The 21,068-nt window shown below is 41.2% G+C and overlaps 1 protein-coding gene across 1 annotated transcript in view; it reads left to right on the top strand.

Annotated features, from left to right (window-relative positions):
- Nucleotides 1–1,656: 1,656 nt before the first annotated feature.
- asap1a (ArfGAP with SH3 domain, ankyrin repeat and PH domain 1a) overlaps nt 1,657–21,068 on the top strand; it is an 82,464-nt gene continuing 63,052 nt past the window's right edge. The window contains exons 1-3 of the mRNA XM_053492668.1: nt 1,657–1,726; nt 2,008–2,101; nt 7,423–7,549. Coding sequence (XP_053348643.1) covers nt 2,043–2,101; nt 7,423–7,549 — 186 coding nt within the window. The 5' untranslated portion in view covers nt 1,657–1,726; nt 2,008–2,042. The remainder of the gene's footprint in view (nt 1,727–2,007; nt 2,102–7,422; nt 7,550–21,068) is intronic.

Here is a 21,068-nt window from a genome sequence, read left to right as displayed (position 1 = left end):
CACAACCCTCCCATTTTATCTGGGCTTGAGACAGGCACATCATTCAATTGTTGGGAATCGAACCCGGGCCTTTGGCATGGCTGGCGAAACACCTACCACTAAGCCACCAGTGCCCTATTACCCTGATGACGGTCAGACACAAAATCGCTAGTCTGAAAGATTTTAAGTTCCTGTTATTGAAGTACTTACAGATAATAAAAATATCAAATTTGTTGAGCTAACTTAAAAAATGTCATTTCTACAAACTGATCAATACCAAAAAGTTGAAGTTCTATCAATTTGAACTACACGGTAAGGGCAGGGAGCATGCGCACTTTGTGTGTGTGCATTTTTGATGCATTTCTCCCCTCTGGGCTTGCCGTGGATAGGCATGCACACTTTAAGAGTTCAGTTTTGGTCAATGGTGGAGAATAAACAGTTAAAAAGGATTTCGTGTGCTCTCATTTTTATTGCTTTTTATATTACAAAGTGTTTAAGCGAACACGGCATGAATCCTCGGTCACATTACCAAGAGTGTGGTAACGTTAATCGTAAGATGGCGGGCAAGTTGTTTGCGACGTAGTACGTGGGCGGACATTATGCAAATATGTTACGGAGTGACGTGGATCCGTGACAGAGGAAAATTCGATTTGCTATGGACTCGTTTAGGCTAATGTGAGCCGACTCTTTTTTTCAAAAGACAAAAACTTGAGACAGTGCAGATAGTTTATGTTCACATACAGCTACATGACACACTGCATGAAAGATCATATTTAAAAAAAACACCAACAGCCTACAGTGCATGTCTATACACTGAAGAATTCCAAAAAGCACAGGGATACCATTTAAACCCATACACACTCCCAGTCATACATTATGTACAAACACCAATAAGCCTACAGTGCATATCTTTGTTAAGAAATCAGAAGACTAAAAGGCATAATAGGGGCTGTTTACAGCTTTATCCTGTATTCAGGGTCACAGGGACTGGGAGCCTATCCCAGGAGACTTAGGGCACAATCCATCGCAGGGCACACACACTACGGGCAATTCGACACGCCTTTTCGATTAGCCTAACCTGCATGTCTTTGGACTGGGGGAGGAAACCCACCAAGCACGGGGAGAACATGCAAACTCCATGCACACAGAGACGGGAATCGAACCTGGACCCTGGAGGTGCGCGGCGACAGTGCTAACCACTACACCATGTTTGATTACTTGGAGCATTAGGGTTCACAGCTCAGTAGTAATGAGGGAACATTTCCAGCCTCCTCTGGAGTCAATGCTATTTAATTCTCTTTTTATTTCAGTCCTGATTTTATTCTCTGCAGAACAGACTATAGTGCTGGTATACTGTAGTGTCCTATAGTGTGTGACATGTTGTCCCCCAGCCCAGGTCATTTCCCGAGCACAGCTCAGACCCACATGGCCGGACTTCTCCTCCTGGCTTCCTGTCCCGGGCGGCTCTCCTCCTCTTCCTCCTCCTCCTCCTCACCACCAGCTCCAGACCCGCCGGAGATCACTGCGCGCATTCCGACATTCTCTCTCTCTCTCTCTCTCTGTGTGTGTGTGTGTGTGTGTGTGTCGGGATCCAAAGCGCGACCTGTGTGTTGGATTTAGAATCTGCTCGCTGTGAAAAGGCGAAGTGCTGCAGAATGAAGTGAGTATGTGCGAGCGGGGCTGCGATACTCGTCACGTTGATGCACGTTTAGTCCTGAAGCTCCACGCAGGGGGGCGAACCGCGGCGGTGAGTTTACAGCCCGCGAGGCGTGGTTTACTCGGGAAGGGAAAAATCTAACTCTTTTACACTGATCAAACTCACTGTGTGTGTGTGTGTGTGTGTGTGAGGTTTAATAATGTCTGGTCCTTATACACTCTCCTGTCCTGTAAGCACGTAGTTACACGTTAATGCGGGCTGGAGAAGTTTTCTCGAGAACCTTTGTCTCTCTCTCTCTCTCTCTCTTTTTTTTTTTAAGCTTCAACACACTGTTCGGCTCGAATAATCCGATCCTTTCTGTCCGATCCCAGGCTGTGTTAGTATCATTGAGGTGACCAGTGCAGTCATGAGGGCCTCATCCTCACGCCTGTCCAGCTTCTCCTCCAGAGACTCTCTGTGGAGCCGGTGAGTTGGAGACTTTACACTTCAAGATGTGTTCAGATCAGAGTTGGTCTAAAAATAAATGAATTAATACATGCATCATCATACATCCATTGAATGGGGGAAAGTTTGAACGATGATTTAAATGTGTATTTAATCAAAGATCAAAGCGATTTGTATATCATGGTCAATCTGTAAAATTGATAAGATTAGATTAGATTGGATAAGATTAGATAAAATTAGATTGGATTAGATTAGATTAGATTGGATTGGATTAGACTAGATTAGATAAAATTAGATTGGATTAGATTAGATTAGATTGGATTGGATTAGACTAGATTAGATTGGATTAGATTAGATTGGATTAGACTAGATTAGATTGGATTAGATTAGATTCAGTGACTTCACTGTCATTCTGCATTGTACATGTACAGAACCCCTGAAATGCAGTAAGGAACTAACCAGAAGTGCACAAGTAGTCTATTTACAATAAATTTACAGTATGTATTAATGTCAGTCATTCATTTTTATATATATATAGTGGCGGCAGATGGCTTAGTGGTTAGCACTGTCGCCTCGCACCTTTAGGTCCCAGGTTCGAGCCCCAATTCGGGTCTGTGTGCATGAAGTATGCATGTTTTTCCCGTGCTTGGTGGGTTTCCTCCAGGTTCTCTGGTTTCCTCTCACAGTCCAAAGACATACAGAGTGAGCTAATTGGCGTTTCTAAATTATATAATAAGATATATATAATTAAATAATAAGAGTGTTTCTAAATTGCTCCTACTGTTTGAATAAGCGTGACCGAAGGTCCTACCACGCTCGTACAAATGGGAATAAATACAGTGGTCACCATTGGCCGCTACAGTCCCTTTTTGGACTACAGAGAATCCTGGACATGTATATATACATTACCGTTCAAAAGTTTGGGGTCACTTGCACATTTCTTTGTTTTTGTTTAGTGATTTATTCTCTACATTCTACAACAATACTGGGGATTTCAAAACTATAAAATAACACATATGGTATATATATATATATATATATATATATATATATATATATATACACTCACCTAAAGGATTATTAGGAACACCATACTAATACGGTGTTTGACCCCCTCTTGCCTTCAGAACTGCCTTAATTCTACGTGGCATTGATTCAACAAGGTGCTAAAATTATTCTTTAAAAATGTTGGCCCATATTGATAGGATAGCATCTTGCAGTTGATGGAGATTTGTGGGATGCACATCCAGGGCATGAAGCTCCCGTTCCACCACATCCCAAAGATGCTCTATTGGGTTGAGATCTGGTGACTGTGGGGGCCATTTTACTACAGTGAACTCATTGTCATGTTCAAGAAACCAATTTGAAATGATTTGAGCTTTGTGACATGGTGCATTATCCTGCTGGAAGTAGCCATCAGAGGATGGGTACATGGTGTTACAACCACAAATGTAAATGTATTTGATTGGGATTTATGTTACAGTCCAACACAAAGTGGTACATAAATGTGAGGTGGAAGAAAAATTATATGTTGGTCGTGAGCTTAGTGTTTCTCTACATATCCTCCACCTAAGGTGACAAACTTCTCCAAACAATGCATGAGCTCTGAGGAAAAGTTCCACCTTGTTATCGTCACGTGCCTGCCACGGAGTGTAAGTAATGGAAAAGGAAAAAGTCGCTGGGTGCGAGGTTCGGGGAGTAGGGGGGATGAGGCAGAATCCCTACCCCACAAGTTTCACCATCTTGTGAGCTGAATTAAAGAATTTAATTTTTTTAACTGCGTGCGGCATTTTGGTTTAGCGGCATGCTGTGAAACTATAACACAGATTTTTTAAACAAAAAGAAATGTTCGGCAGACATAATTTGGCTTCAAAATGTAAAAAAAAAAAATCTAAGCTTTTAGCATGATGTTATGAAGACCTAAAGCTAATTGAGAATCTTGACTTGAAAATTGCTGTTCACAGACGCTCTCCATCCAATCTGACTGAGCTTGAGCTATTTTGCAAAGAAGAATGAACAAACATTTCACTCTCTTAACGTGCAAAGCTGGTAGAGTTAGACCCCAAAAGACTTGCAGCTGTATACAAATGCAGGCAACACTTTTTCTCCTAGATATTTATTTGTAAAAAAGTTTGATTTATGTGTCACTTTGTGTCGGTCTATCACATAAAATCTCAATGAAATACATTTACATTGGTTGTTGTAAAGGTGGAATATTTCAAGGGGTACGAATACTTTTGCAAGTATAAATATATATGGATCGAAGAAGCATGGCTGTATGTGTGATGCAAAAGATATGCAAACAACAGTTACAGATTCTGCAAATAAGACATGTAGAGTGGCATAACAAACACTGTTTAATCAAATTAGAGTATATATAACACATCGGTTTGAAAGATGGTATGGTTTTATGAATTTTAAAATTATTTGCATGATAAATATTTGCCAATACTTCCTGTTTTAAGCAATGCCGCAGGTCATGTACATTTCTAAATAAAAATGTGTCTAGTGGTAAGCACTGCAGCTTCACACCTCCTGGGTTGAGGGGTAGAGTAGTGTCTCAGGTCTGTCTGCATGGAGTTTGCATGTTCTCATTGTGCTTAGTGGGTTTCCTCTGGGGACGAGGTGAGGAACGCCCGTGACACGCCTGTGACAGAAGTACCTGTGCAATCACCGGCCACACAAACAAAATTTCTGTTTCATATAGATATAGGATCGAAAACAAATTTGATATGATTTATATTTAGATACATCTTTAATATCTCTGAAAACAGAATTGCAAAGCTTGTAAACTCATTCAGATTAGTTTGTTGTTGAATTTAGAATGATTTAAGCATGAACTTCATGAAATATGGACTATGTGTTGTTGCAGATTCCTTGTGCATGCAAGATTCATGAAAGAAACCTAAACTGGGATGTGCTTCATTTAAAAAATTAAGAAACAAAACAATGCTTTGTTATATATTTAACGTGTTTAAATTAGCATATGTAAGTCTGTATATTTAGCTTACAGTGTAACAGGATTATATTCAAGATGGTGGTATTTTGTGTGCGCTGAATATGGTCTAAGACAATCTTTACTAAAACTGTGCAGAAAATAAAGCCAATATTAAAGCATGTTAAAAAACTTAGTTTTTCATCAGTAGAGGGGTTATATGTACAATAAAACAGTGATGCACACTGTGTGTTCTGACCCCTTGATAAGACAACCAGAATTAACCTTCTCCTCAATATGAGCTACAGCAGCTCTTCTATTGGATCCTATTGCGGGTTCACCGATTTTCATCCCTTAGACATTTTTGGTAGGTTCTGACCACTAAAGCTCTTCTCACAGTAGCTTCATTTTCACTATTTCATTACAATAGCAGCTGGACGTGGATGGGTATATAAGGCAGCAAGTGAACATTTTTTCCTGACGTTCATGTGTTGGAAGCAGAAAAAATGGGCAAGCATAAGGATTTGAGTGACTTTGTCAAGAGCCAAATTTTAGCGATTAGACGACTTCAAAACTCAGCTCTTGTGGGATGTTCCTAGTCTGCAGTGGTCAGGACGTACAAAAAGTGATCCTAAGAAGAAAAACCTGTGAACCAGCGCCAGGGTCATGTGTGGTCAAGGCTCAATATGGGGAGCGAAGGCTGGCCTGTGTAGTCCGATCCAATAGAAGCGCTACTGTAGATTAAATTGATGAAAAGGTTAATGCTGGTTGATCAAATTCAAAGTTTATTTGTCACAAACACAGCCATACACAGTAAGATTATGGATTCAGATGCTTCTACAACTGCCCGTGAGCTAAAAGAAGAAACGATTTCTCTGTAAGGAATAAATTGCACTAGAGTACAATTAAATAAAAAAATGGAATATTTAAATAGAGAAATAAGAATATAAATAAACGAAAACTAATACACATATAAAAAAAATTTAAGCTGAAAAACTTACAAAATATATCGTCTATACCGCTTTATCCTGTATACAGGGTTTTAGGGGGCCTGGAGCCTCTCTCAGGAGACTTAGGTGATGGGGCGCTCTGGACAGGGTGCCAGTCCATTGCAGGGCACACACACATACACACACACACACATTATAGGCAATTTGGAAACGCTGGCTAGCCTCCTGAACATGCAAACTCAGGGAATTGAACCTGGACCCTGGAGGTGCATGGCGACAGTGCTAACCAAGAAACCACCGTGCCGCCTACAAGGTTGCTTTACAACAGAATTAAAACTGAAGTATGTGAGGTGTTATGCGAATACATTAGTTAGGATAAGTTAAACTACAGCAGCACGGTGGCTTAGTGGTTAGCACTGTCGCTTTGCACCTCCAGGGTCCGTGTTCAAATCTCGGCCAGGTTGGATTCCTGCCTGTGTGTGCATGGAGTTTGCATGTTCTCCCCGTGCTTGGTGGGTTTCCTCCGGGTGCTCCGATTTACTCCAAAGACACGCAGATCAGGCTAATCGGGGTTCCCAAATTGCCGGTAGTGTGTGAGTATGTGTGTGTGTGCCCTGTGATAGATTGCCACCCTGTCCAGGGTATACCCCGCCTGGGTTAGGGTTCAAAACAGGATTAAGCGCTTTGTGTGTGAGTAAGTTAAATTACAGCCGAGTGCAGTTAGTGCTGACGGTACCCATAGAAAAGGTGTGAGGACACACAGTGCTGGTGGCAAAAGGGGGACCTAACCCTAGTCAGTGTTATTAGACAGCCGGTCATAATGTTATGGCTGATGAAATAATAGTACACTGACTGTATTTTGCTGTGGCGTTCTGAATGCAGCGCCGCGCATGCGCAGACGGCTGTTTTGTTTCCGTGGTGGGCGGGGCTCCAGCTCTGTGCATGCGCTCATGTCAGAGAGCGAACGGGAGGAAAAGAGAAAGGGAGAGAGAAAGACAGAATGAAACCGCTACACGGGGCAGCACTGCAACACTGATCCGCGTGTATTCGAACGGAAAATACTGCTAATAATAATAGTCATAATAATAATTCAAATTAATAATAATAACCGTATCGACGCCGGGAGCTGATTGTTTTTTTTTTTTTTTTTTTTTTTTTTTGGAATCTCGTCCTGAAAAAGAAGAAGAAGCGTCCCGTCGTTCCTGATTAAGCTCAGGGGCAGATCCGAGTAGTGCAGAGGGGAAAAAAAGAGAGGGGGAAGGAGGTGGAAAATCCGCGGATCGAGGATCGAGCCTGATTTTGGAGATCATTTGTTTATTATTGTTGTTATTATTATTATTATTAGACACGCCACGGTGCCTGAGCAGCTTGTCTTTGTCAGTGTTAAATGGTGCTGCATCTCTGAGATAAAACTGTCTCCTCCTCCTCCATCTTTACCGGGCGATCGCGTTGGCAAGGATGCCGGACCAGATCTCCGTGTCCGAGTTTCTGTCGGAAACCACGGAGGATTACAACTCCCCGACCACCTCGAGCTTCACCACGCGGCTGCAGAGCTGCAGGAACACCGTCAGCGTGCTGGAGGAGGTAAGGGCCTCTCTCTCTCTCTCTCTCTCTCTCTCTCTCGATCATCATCTTCATCATCTCTTCTGCCTCACTGCATTACTGCTGTCAAGGCCACTAAAGCGCAGGGTTTATTTGAATTAATGCTTTACACACACACACACACACACACTGATGCGGTCCAGCATACTCACTCAAGCCCCTTCCACCAATCCCTATCTCTTGTTCTATCTCTCTATCACTCACACATTCAGTTCAGTTCACTTCAAAGGGGCTCTATTGTCACAAATGTTACATTGTTGCCAAAACAATTCCAGAAGGTTGATTACATCATTAGTATCATATATCTGATTTTTTATGTACCTCCTGCCACCCTTGTGTTCTTCTTTTATATTTAATATGGAAGACCTTCTTCTCAAGGTTCCAGGTTCGATTCCCGCATGTGTGCATGGAGTTTGCACGTTCTCCCCGTGCTTGGGGTTTCCTCTAGGTACTCCGGTTTCCTCCAACAGTCATACAAACACATGCAGATTAGGTTAACTGGTGTTCCCGAATTGCCTGTAGTGTGTCTGTGGCAACCTGTCCAGGATGTACCCCGCCTCGTGCCCTAAGTCTACTGCGGTAGGTTCCAGCCCCCCCCCCCCCCCCCCATGAGCCGGTATAAAACAGTGGTGAGTGAGAAAAACATGATAGGTAAACAATAGATATAATAAACAACAACAACAAACTATCTGAACAGTAGTGAGGTTTCATTGTGATTAGGTGTTAGTGATATTCAGGGTGTGTGTGCATACTGTCTCACACTGATTCTCACTGTCTCTCAGGCTCTCACACTCTGAGCAGTGTGGCCTTCTTCAAAATTTATTCTCCACCATCTGATATTTGGGATCATGTGCGTGATGTTTGTTTTCAGTGAAGGTGTTCCTTATATCGTAATATTTTTGACGGTGGAGGAGGAAGTGCTGCTCCGTCTCGACCCCCCCTACTCATACACTGAGCACACAATCTCTGCTCTCTGCTCATTCACACTCCATTCACATTTTCATCTTCTGTGAAAAAAAAGGATGATGTGTGAATGCATGCATGCATGCATGTGGGTGTGCGCTTTATTTGTTGATAACACTTATTACACACACTTTCCTTTGCTGGAACAACGGTTTAACAGATCAGGATTACAGCCTGCACAGGTTCATTATTTTCCCACCGCCATATTGAGGAAAGTCCACACGCTGTGCTGCTGGCCTGATCAATCAGGTACGAGCCGGATGACGAGCTCCGCCGGGGGGACCTTCCTCTGCGTACAAGTTGATGCTGCAGTGAGGTCAAATGGGGTATTTCTGTTTAATAAGATTAAAAAAAAAGAACAAGTATTTTTGCATGCTCAAAAACACTGGTGGATGGAAAAGCAAGAAAGAACTAAGAAGTCAGTTTGTTTGTTGTGCGGGAAACATCAGTCAGAAATGATAGCTAAGGTTCTGTAAATTAGTCAGACTCATGTTGCTTTATAATTCCAGCATCATGCTAATACATACTTTTTTTCTGTTCTTGTGCATCAGGATTAAATACACAGTTACATCAAAGATGGTTTAATTGTATCCAAGCGCCAAACATTCGTTGAGAAACCGGTTGAAGATTCTAGCTTAGTTAGTCTGATATGGAAATAGTATGTTTATCAGGTAGGCACAGGAATCACCCAGGAGCTCCCGATACGATATCACGATACCCAGCTGTCCATTTAGACACTTTATTGCAATTCTGTAAATTTTTTGATTCGATATTATTTTTTTTCAGATTATGTTACAACTCTAAACAAACTCTTCAAATACTTTACTTCTACCACTCGCGCTTATGTGAATAGTTTAGAGCTCACCACCTGTAGGATTATAGAGGACTAACAGGTGGAATTTTCCCTCACCTCAAAGGCAATCATATATAAATTCATTCGTTCAACTTCTATAGCGCTAACCCTGTAAAGGGGCCCTGGGGGCCCAGGAGACTCTGGACATGGTGGAAACCCATCCCCAAATATAGTAATAATATAAGTCAGTGTGGTCAGTGATACATGAATTGCCCCACAAAAGAATCTTCATCTTATATACCACTTATCCTGTAAGGGGGCTCCTGTGCTGATACATTGGTGTTTTTTCCCCATCACATTAATCCCTTTTATCAAGGTTCTGCATAGAGCACTTTTTTTTTTTAGATTTCCTCAGAAGCACAAACCAAAGACCAACCTAGCCATTTATCTATAAGTCGAGGTCACCATTCTGTTCTGTTTAAACGTCTAATGCTTTTTATGTTTCTGACACAGTCCTTCTAAGAATGTTTCCTGAAAAGAGAAGTAACTCCGTCAGGGCAACAAATGCATCCTTAACCTTGTACTATAATTATTCTGAGAAACATCACCTGTTCTTCGAACAGTCAGGTTTTATTGTTTACGAGACAACAGCAAAACTCTCTGGCACGGAAATAAGAGTTTTTCTTGTTTTTAAAAAGCAGTATGGTTCAAGCCCAGCTGTAGTACATTGTATTTGTTTTGGGGAAATTTGAATTATGAGGACAAACCTGCTGTGCTGGAGACAAGACGGTGTGTTCGGGTCCATTGACCTGGCATTGCTAAGGTTAAAAAAAAAGCAAAACTATTTATTTATTTATTTATGCATTTTTGGGACGCAACCTTGTGTACAAGTTTGCTTGTAATGAGAGTGTCCTCAGTTCATTAGTGAATAACAGCAAATGCAGTGGAACGTAAATGAAGACAGATGGGCCAGTGGTTTCCATGACCTAGTTGCCTGCATGTAATGTTTATTCATGAGCATGTGATTGGAAAGTGGCAGGGAGACTGGGGAAAACCAGCACACAGCCTTTTTTTCTCTTTCTCTTTCAAGTTTCAGCATTTGATCTGCGTGTTCTTATAGTATTAATGTTACTTTTTACATTTGAATCTATTTATGTGTTTCATTAAGTGTATTCATTTTCGCATAGGCTATTCAATATGGTTGCAGATATTATAGATTAGACTTGGGAATGGCACAAAAAGCACAAACGCTCACATAGGAAGTTATGTCAGTTTTTTTTTCTTTCCCTGTGATGGGTTGAGATTTGTGATGCTCTAAGAATAACTTGACAGGTTGTGTAACAGGAAGAGGTTATTCCCCTGAGCAGTGATTCCAGAAGTGTGGCGGGAACAAGGCGGAGAAGAGATTAACCTACTTTCACATGGGCCAGCACACACCTGACCTGTAAGGACAAAAGCAGAGGGCTTTTTTCCCACATTGTCTGAGCAGGGTGATGGTGTGCCCCGTCATGCTCGGACCTGCCTTTGGTGGCTTTTTTCCCCCTCCGACTTAAATATGATAATACTGGATTATGCATTTATCCTTCAACGGAAGGTGTGTTACAGCTGCATTCTTCGCTTTAATAGAGGCAAGGAGAAGAAAAGAAAGGATAGGAGGATGTTTTTTTTTTTCTAGGAACATTAGTCAGGCTGAATTAGATTTCTTCCTTCCTGTTTATCACGTGTCAAAAAAGCTGGCTATGCCTGAGCATACAACAGTCTAACTACTGTAAAAATATTCCTAGCGCGCTGAAGGTTGAAGTTTGACCTTCCTGATATTACAGTGTAGTTCTTGAAGAATAATTGACTCTCTGGTTTATTGGAGGCTCTAGAAGTTACAAGTTTAACTATAGGATCATTGTAGTTTAGTTTAGTCCTTAATAAGGCAGGACAAGACATTGTAAGGCAAGACAAGGCAAGTTAATTTGTATAGCACATTTCATAGACAATGGTAAATCAAAGTGCTTTACATAAAAGAAAAGAAAATAATCATAAAAAGAAATAGAAATTTACAGCAATGACACTTTTAAAACTACTTAAAATTTGATTTAGAATCAAAATAAAACAGTTAAAAATATAATCAAATCGAACATCACTGATGTCTGAAAATGAATTGATGATGATTGCTTGTTTAAGAAACAATTACATTTTCAACAGATTGTATAAATATAAGAACGCAGCTAATGATTGGATCGTATATCCGAGAACTTTATTTTTTGAGTCTTTTAGTTATTACAAAATGTAGAAATTTAATTCTAAAAATGAAGCTAGAATATTGTTAATTTTTCAAGCAAATAAATAAAAAGTAAAAAAAAAAAAAACTCAGTTTTACCTCAGCAAGCAAACTTAATCCGATCCAGAGGCAAGGTCTTGAAGCAAAATTACGTATTGCAAAACGCATTTTTCCATAGGAAATAATGTACATGCAGATAATCCGTTCCAACCACCCAAAAATATTACCAATATTACCAATTTCTAACACAGTAATCATATTTTTGGGTATAAGAACAAGCAAAACATCTAGGAAAGACATGTCAAAGAATTCAAATATAAAATGAATAGGCATTAAACTTCACTTAAGCTTAATTTATGTTTCCTCTTGCCACTGGATGCTTTTTTAGCCATGATTGTTTTCTTTATTTCCATTTTCTTCTTGCTACCATCCTTGCTAACATACTTGGGACCCATGATGCTATGTTTTCACAAATTCTTTTTTTACAAAATGCAAAAAACCCACAAAACAATACATAAAATTCCTAAAACTCACTTCGCTTAGCTTTCTACTACTTACCCTGCGTTCGGTTCGGGTCATTCGTTTGTATATGAAAAATGCTTTGTTTCCTGAGGTAAATTTCTTGCAAAATTTCATTTATTAGGGCGAAAATTCATACGGAAGGTTCCACTGTACTAGGAAAATAGGAAGTCTGATTAATCAGTAAGAATCTGTTTTAGCTGGGGCAACAGACTAGCTTGTGAAGCATAGAGAGGGAGCGCTGATGTGGTTTTTGGCGGTACAGTGGCGTAGTGGTTAGTACTGTCGTCTTGCACCTCTAGGGTCGAGGGTTCAAACCCTGTCTTTGCATTTTCTCCTGGTGCTTGGTGGGTTTCCTCTGGGTACGCCCGCTTCCTCCGACAGTCCAAAGACATGCAATGTAGGCTAATTGTCATGAGTGTGTGTGTACTTGTGTGTGCTCCGTGCAATAGAATGGCAACCCATCCAGGGTGTACCCTGCCCCGTGGGAGGCTTTAGGCTTCCCTCTGATCCTGTACAGGATAAGCGGTGTAATGAATGAGGGAGTGAGTGAGTAAGTCGTCATAATGAAATCTTTTTGTTATCATCCATCTCTCTGCTCCGTGTTCAACAGTCCCGTCAATGTCTCTGCTCAGAATCTACAAATGCCAGTTTCGTTGATCCACGTTTGTTTGGTACTTTGCTAACTACCTCTTTATTGTCTTAGTGTGTAGTTGTTAGTTAGAAGAGGAGTCAGTTATATTAGAGAAAGAAATGAACACAACCCTCCCATCAGCGCCCCTTCAGAAGCTCCGCCTTCAAATTCTTGGATGCGCTACTTGACCAGCATTAATATAAAGCCTCATCCAGGACAAACGTCTCCGGCTCCTGATTATCTGGAATAGTTTTATAGCACCAGCGCTATATCTGGAATAGTTTTATAGCACTTTTTCAGCCCACACACACACATACACACAACGGACAGCTAGTGTGCCATTCGCTAAATTTAGAAAAAACGTGTATAGGATTTAAAACGACCGACTGGCCCATTAACTATGAAGATGAAGATCTGATACGCCGGAGAGCTTTCTGATTTGTTGCAGCAGTCATCGATTCAAACAACTGACACGAATAACGATCGCAGAGAAATACAGCCAATTCTCCATCCACCTCCGTTCCCTTTCACAGCAGGCATTTTTTCTCTGACTTACGGCATCATTACATTTGTTTTTTTTCCCCCTTCTTTTTCCCTACAAGAGCAGTATGTGGCAACACTCGCTACGGTAGTCAAATTCTGCATCAATATAAAGCAGACATATTTGTTCTAAAGATGATAGAAGACTGGTGAAGACGCTGAATGACTCGGTGTAAACCCTCCATCACTGAGCTGTTTGTGTCTCATAGTTATAAGTGATCAAACTCTATACAATATATGACCTGGTCTGTGAAACGCTTTACTGTCTTCTACGTAAAATCATATATAGAATGGTATTATATAGAAAACACCTATATTATATAGCCTCGCACCTCCAGGGTCCGTGTTCGGTTTCCGCCTCCGGGTTTGTGTGCTTGAAGTTTGCATGTTCTCCCTGTGCTCGATGATTTCTCTCCCACAGTTCAAAGACATGCAAATTAGGTTAATTGGCGTTCCCAAATTGTCCATAGGCACCCTGTAGTCCAGGTTGTACCATGTCTTGTCCCCAAAGTCTCCCAGGATAGGCTCCTTATACAGAATAAGTGGCAAAGAAGATAAATGAGAAGCTTTAGTCGGGTTTTCACAAACTGTTGGATTGGACTCATAGATTTAACAAGGTGCTGGAAACATTCCTTCAAGATTTTGATCCCTATTGATATGATGCCATGTGGTGCTTGCTTAAAGGTCCAGGGGACAGTTGTGAGTGTGGGGTCATGTGACCGCTATTACAAAAATCTCTCTTTTTTTTGTGTTATAATTTTAACAAGTGATCCTTTATAACACACACACACACACACACGGTTTACCTTTTGAGTTTCAGAGCTAAAAACAATATGTGCAATAGAGAAATGAAACACTCGAAGCGTCACGGTGAAACTTTTCATAACTGTAGGAATGTGTGATTGTCAATTTAACTGGAACAGATGAGGGGATAAAGATGTCCGGTGATTTGGTTGGTGCTCCACCAGAATGACTCATCCTCATCCTAGTAATAAGAGAGAGAGAGAGAGAGAACAAGCTGGTCATATTACATCATTCTCAATGATTCATTGCTTTAGATCACATGGTTTGCTCCAGCATACTGCATCCAACATCCCTCTCTCACTCACTAATCCACTGCATACGCTATGGGCTGTTCTCTATAGAGCACTGCAAAGTCCAAAGTAATACGAAGCGATTTACATGAATAAGTGCCTCCTGCCATATTTTGCACAATTATATTCATCGACGTTAATGATCAAAATGCAACAATACAACGTGACAAAACCCTCCCCCGACTCTCACAACAGCATCCTACTCTTGGCGAAAAACAAAAGACCCTTGACAGAGATGGCTTAGTTGTTTACCAAGGCATCGTGAATTGTGGAAAGGGGGTCCAGATCTTGTAAAACTCCTCAATTTTCTCCTCTTGTCAGAAAAGTTAGTCTTTCCACAGCCATGTCCTTGAATGTCCTTTCATTTTAAGGCAAAATCAGCCTTTGCTTCTTCTTATAAACCCAAAATATTTACAGGAAAGTATTGCCGAATACACAATTTGGCGTCTACAGAAACAGAAACAGTCGAGGATTCGATTCGCATTTTGGGTCCTTGTGCATGGAGTTTGCATGTTCTCCCCGTGCTTGGTGGGTTGCAGTTTCCTCCCACAGTCCAAAGACATCCAGATTGAGTTAATTGGCGTTCCCAAAATAGATTTGCATCCTGTCTAAAAGGTGTACCTGAAGTCTCCTATAAGCTGATTTAAAGATAAGAATTTCTTTCTCTTAGATTTTTTGGATGGAATGGAAAGATAAACACGCATCAAATTTCTATGGGCAGAGTTCGAAGCAAATTTTTTGCAAATGACTTTGGAATTAATACTGGTTAGAAATGTCCGATGAACATATAATCCTGACCCTGGTGGCAATGGTTGTGTAGTGGTTAGCACTGTGGCCTTGCACCTTCAGGTTGGGGGTTCGATTCCCACTTCGCGTCTATGTGCATGGACTTTTCATGTTCTTCCCTGTGCTTGTCCAAAGACATGTAGGTGAGGTTAATTACTCTATAAGGCGTTTTAGAGTTTAGAGTTGGGAATGAAACTTGAGATGACTTTGTAGTTGCAATGGCATTTTATATGTTAGGGAGATTTTAAAAGATATATTGTAGAGAAAGCTTTTTCTTTATATTCTTTGCCACTATTTGCTACAGATGTACAGGTACAGGTGTTGGTACTGTTTTTCTAAAGTATATTCTAATCAACAAAAAATAAATAAATAAATTGCGTTATGTAAGAACCTCAAAAACGAACGAAATTGGTTATCGCCAAAAGTTTCTCAGCGCTATGTGACCTGCTGTACAAATAAACCTAATGAACTGAAACCTGATAAATACAGAAGTATGAACAAGGAAACACACCCCAAACGAATCCCTGTTACCTTTAATGGTCATTCAATATTAGATCAGCCATAACACTATGATCACCCGCATGATATTGACTAGGTCCCCTTTTGCCAACAAAACAGCCCGAGGCATGGACTCCACTAGATTTCTGAAGGTATGCTGAGGAAGGTATGCCCGAGTACCCGTTCTGACATGAAACCGTAAATCTAAAAGAAATGTCTATGCATTGTGGTGTTTTGTTTAGAAAAAGCACATGGGTTATACACCAGATTTACAATGCACTATGTGTAGAATAGTGACTGATCCAGGGTATAGATGGTGCTAGTATTTATAGTATAGTATTGTATAGTATAGTGTAGTAATATAGAATTCATAGTGCTGTAGGGTGCCAATATTTAAGGTTTGGTAGTTTAGCTATGCGGTCATGGGAGAATCACTTCTTAAAATTCACCTATGAAAAGAACCATTCCCCAAAGGGGAAAGGACACGGCTTAGCTACTATGAAAGACAGTTACTTTGGTTTTGATACCTTTTTTTGTGAAGATGAACTTTGCCTGTGAATCCTGTGAGTCATCAGTGAGCAACTAGGTGGGATTGTGGTTTCCTTGGGTTGCTAAAGACGTTGCAAATTTTTGACCGCTGTGGCCAATTTTTTTGTGTTGCTAATTTTTGACCGCTGTGACATTTTTCAATTGCTTGGCTCGCATTTGAAAAACAATTAGCAATATAGTACCAATCTAACGTTTGAACCTGGGACCTTACCAACTGTATCCCAATTCCTTAACCAGTGAGCTACCCCTAACTCTGAGGTTCTGTTAATTGTTGATTTCTGAGGCGGGTGACTCTAAATGAACGTCTCCTCTGCAGCAGAAGTAGGTTCGGTCTTGCTTTCCTTCATGAGAGCCAGTTTCATCATGGTGCTTGACTACAATTTGCTTCAAATAGACTTCAATAGTGCACTAGGTGACACCTTATCAAGTTTGTGGTTCAGTAAGCGTGGGTGTCTTCAAGCCACCTCTTCTCGTCTTACATTTTGACCAGCGCCAAATAACGTCACTGTGGTTGAAGTCCTGATGTCACCAAAATCAAGATGGACTTCATGTTGAGTCTGGTTCCTCTCAAGATTTCTTCCTATTGCCCTCTCAGGGAGTTTTTTTTTAAACGCTACCGTCGCCCTCGGCTAGCTCATCAGGGACTATCTGATCATTATGGTTCATACATATTTCCTCACAACTAATTTTTTTTTTTAGGGGGGATTCTGCAGAGCTGCATAGCGACGATGACCGCTGTATAAATAAAATTTAATTGACTTGAGTTGCGGCTTCGAGTATATTGTCTGCACACACTGTAGAGATGTTTTTTTATCAGCCATGCTTAGTCACGCTGTCGAGGTTTTGTAAGCGGGGTTTGAGTTCCATACGGTGGTATTTGGTTTCCCCTGTGTGCAGTCTGTCAGCTCCTTATCCTCGTTAGCAGGTGGCTTTTCTTTCACTGGCAGGCCGGGCGACCACAATGACTCACCTTTCACCGAGCCAGCGTCTCAGATGAACAGTCAGAGGGGTAAATTGTCCGCCTCATTCTTCAGAACTGTGCTGTCTGTCTGGTTTTGAGTCAAAATGTCTTACCACTAAACATTATTTTTATAGCCAAGTGCTGACGAATGCTTTCTTTTGATTGGGCAGAAGGTGCAGAATTGGCCTGGTGTGTGTTCAGTTTATATATATATATATATATTGGGCTCTTTGTTTTCTTTCCAATTTGATCACCTACCAGTTCCCACCCAGCATCCGGATCTCCTCTGTGATATGACTGCGACCAACCAGGCAGGGTGAAGGTTAACACATTCTTCCTCCACATGAAGCCATTACATGCTGCAGCACATTTTGAGGAAAAAAGTATCTGACATCTTCCACATGACTTCACAAACCCCTATGATTGACTAGTGGGAAAATGAGCATACTGTTTCTTCCACAGCCATTTTCACAGTTCTGGTTTCAAAAGATGGATGCCTGTGGCGATTGGAAATTTTCAGATTCCATCTCCTGACGATGGGGTGAACACCTACTCTGTTGCATCTCTAAGGGAGACTTGTATCATCGTAACTCCACATAAAGTGTGCAAAAGTCTTAGGCACTTTGTGTTTTTACAACTTTATTACTGAGTTAGTTAGCATTCCTAATTTTCAAATAGTATTTTTACAACGGTGACTTAGTGGTTAGCCCAATTCGGGTCTGTGTGCATGGAGTTTGCATGTTCTCCCTGTGCTTGGTTGGTTTCCTCCGGTTTCCTCTCACAGTCCAAAGACATGCAAATTAGGGTAGCACCTTGTGCTCTAAGTCTCCTGGGATAGGCTTCAGGCCCTCTGGAGTATACAGTATAGATCACATGCAAGTGAGAATACTAACTCGCTCAATGTTTATACCACCTGGAGCCTATTGGGGTATGAAGTGGGGGGTGACCTGGACAGGGTGCCAGTCACACATGTAATGCATACTTTGGGAATGCCAATTAGCTTACTCTGTATGTCTTTGGAGTGTGGGAGGAAACCGGAGTATCTATATAACAAGTACCTGTAGACCCTGAGGAGGGAATCGAACCCGGATGCTGGAGGTGCAGCATCCGGTTGTTAACCACCAAGCCACCGTGCCTGCAGTGAGTGCCTGCACTCCAACACAAAATTAAATCAAATATTAAATCATTCGTATGCCAGAAAAACAAACAAAGAAGGAAGCTGCCGGGATTTTGCACGTAAAAAAGAAGCAGGTGCAACAGTCAAAGTCAGATAAACTGTTGGTGGATCTGCAGGATGCTCAGTAAAACTTTGCAGCTACAGTAAATTGTAGCTGAGACGAAATGGTCCTCAAAACGTTGTCATACCAAACACTGACTTCACACGGTTTCATTAATTACTGTTTTCTTTTTAGTTTTTTCCCCTTTTTTTGTAAGATCTCCTTGCTGTCCTTGTATGTGCCTAAAACTTTTGCACAATACTATGCTTAGAATTAAAAATGACGTATTATTTATTATGTACTTTGTAGTCATTTTTTAACATTTAGATAGGTCCCCAGTTTGCATGTACACATGACTTTCCCCTACCTTTTTGACATTTAAAATTTTTTTTTGCACAAAACAAGCTAATTTTACCCTATAGTGACATCATACGGGACGATACCCCTCCCCCTCCCTGCTTTTTGCTCTGAGGGCGTGGCTCATCAGTACCTCATTTATTGTACATAAACACTGCAATGATACATTGAAGGGAGTGCAACAGAGGGAGTTTGAGGAAGTAAAAAATGCATTATCTGAGAGGTGTTTCGGCTGGAGCGTTGACAGGGGAACATTCCAAAAGAGAAAAAAATATGCGACTTTTAAGAATGCATTATTGTTAGTATAGGGATGTTTGCTGTGAGAACATTTATATGGCATTATATTTGTGCGAGAGTATCTAATGTCTGTGCTTAATAACCGAGTGAGATAAATCTACGTTTCGCGAATTTTTCTAGCTGTTACGAGGTTAATTGAAGTATAAATCCAACACTTTGATGGTTTTTGTTTTTATTGTCCCATAACAGCACGTCCTGTTGTGAGTTCTTCCTTACTTAACAGCGTTTGTGCCTGTTTTGTTGTACATGACCTTCACGACCAACAGCTGGTGTGTGTAGTAAACATGTAAAACACATTTGCTCTTGGAGTCGTGAATGAGTCAGCTTTTTTTCTTCTTCTTCTTCTTTTTTCCCCCCAGTCCCCACTTATTTCTGCTCCTCCTCTCCTTCCTTTTCTGGCTGCTTTGCTTTTACCGGCATCAAAACAACTAGGGACACACTGATCTGTCTGGCGCTTAGCATCGCTACTGAGAAGAGACTCTTTCAGGCTTAAGTAAGATCACTTATTGAGATTAGATCGAGTGATTATCTGATGCCGTTAGTGACCGTGTAATCAATCACTACATTTCAGATGAAGAATATAGAGTAGCTTAGAAAGTGGTCCAACGTTGCTGTTTCAGAGCTGCAGGGTTCTCAGCGTCTCTGTGGGCGTCCTTTTATTTCCTTCGTGTCCTCCTCATGTTCATGTGGGTACTTGGCAGGGTTCTCCAGTTGGCCCCAACCTTCCAGGAACATGCAAATTGATGGATTGGTTAAGATTCGATTACCCCTAGATGTGATCGAATGGGTCAATGCATGTGTGTGTGTTCATACAGTATGTGTGTGGTGTATTCCTGCCTCACACAGACCTGGGTACTTTGGATCGTCTCCAGATCCACTACAACCCTGACCAGAATGCATGAATGAATCTGTGCATTTTGTTATTTAGATAACTAGCTAGACAATGTATAGATTTCTAGGAAAATGCTTCAAATGCTTTACATTTATTTTTTACTTTTCCCAGATTTTCTTCCCTATTTTAGTCATATCCAATTCCCATTAGGCTACCACTACAAGTCTGTCAGGAAAAGACTATCACGTGTTTCCTCCGAACCATGTGACGCCAGCTTACCGCAGCTTTTCGAACTGCTCGCTCACACACCGCTGGGGGCGGCGTGACGCACTCGGAGGACAGCGCTATCCGCTCCTTCCGCTTACGTGAGCTCGGAGACACCCATGATTGGCTGTAGAGCCGTGATCGATATAAGAGCTCCCACCCCTCTGACCGAGCTCGACCAATCAGCTCTCTCCAGGCCCTCAGCTGTGGGAGGCTACAGCATCACCCGGGAATCTAACGAGCGATCTCCGGATAATAGGCGAGCACTTTGCCACTGCGCCAGCGTAATCTTTTTAATTATTACATAAGAAATTGGTATTAAATATTTTTTTTTAATTAAAAATATAATGAAAGCTGCAGTTTATTATAAATCATCGCAGCTTCTTGCAAATACTACACCAGGCTGCTCATCTCGACCTCCATCTGTTCCGGCCTCATTCTGTTCATCCTTTCTTCCCTAATCCCTCGATCCGGGCGTGTAAATAGTTTTCATGGCATTGCTCACATTCCCATTTCTCCTGTTTGAATACGAGGAACAGATGGCATTGTCGATGTAAAACATGTCTGAGTAAAAGGGAGTCTCCGTATTATTATTATTATTTTATTTTTTTTCCTTCTCTCCTTTCATTAATGCTTTCGTCCATTTTGGTGAAGCTGAATGAACTCTGATGTTACATTTTTCCATCTGAGCAGCTTGTCATTGTTGGCCGTACCCTAAAAGCGTGCGTTTTTTTTGCTTGAGGAAAAAAAAAAAAAAGATGAGAGGAGGTCCTCTGAGGAAAGCCTGTCAGGGTTGATAATCCGCTGTCTGCAGAGCGACTGTGTGCATGGTGCCCCTGTGATATGGCAACTACTTTAATACGCTCGTTCATACAAGGACGAAATATTCTGCACTGCAGCAAAGACTGCCACGCTATACCAACCG

This window comes from Clarias gariepinus, chromosome 1, assembly GCF_024256425.1.
Source record: "Clarias gariepinus isolate MV-2021 ecotype Netherlands chromosome 1, CGAR_prim_01v2, whole genome shotgun sequence".
NCBI classification, from domain to species: domain Eukaryota; kingdom Metazoa; phylum Chordata; class Actinopteri; order Siluriformes; family Clariidae; genus Clarias; species Clarias gariepinus.
Note: the sequence above shows the minus strand (reverse complement) of the source record. Positions and strands in the feature narration are given on the sequence as shown.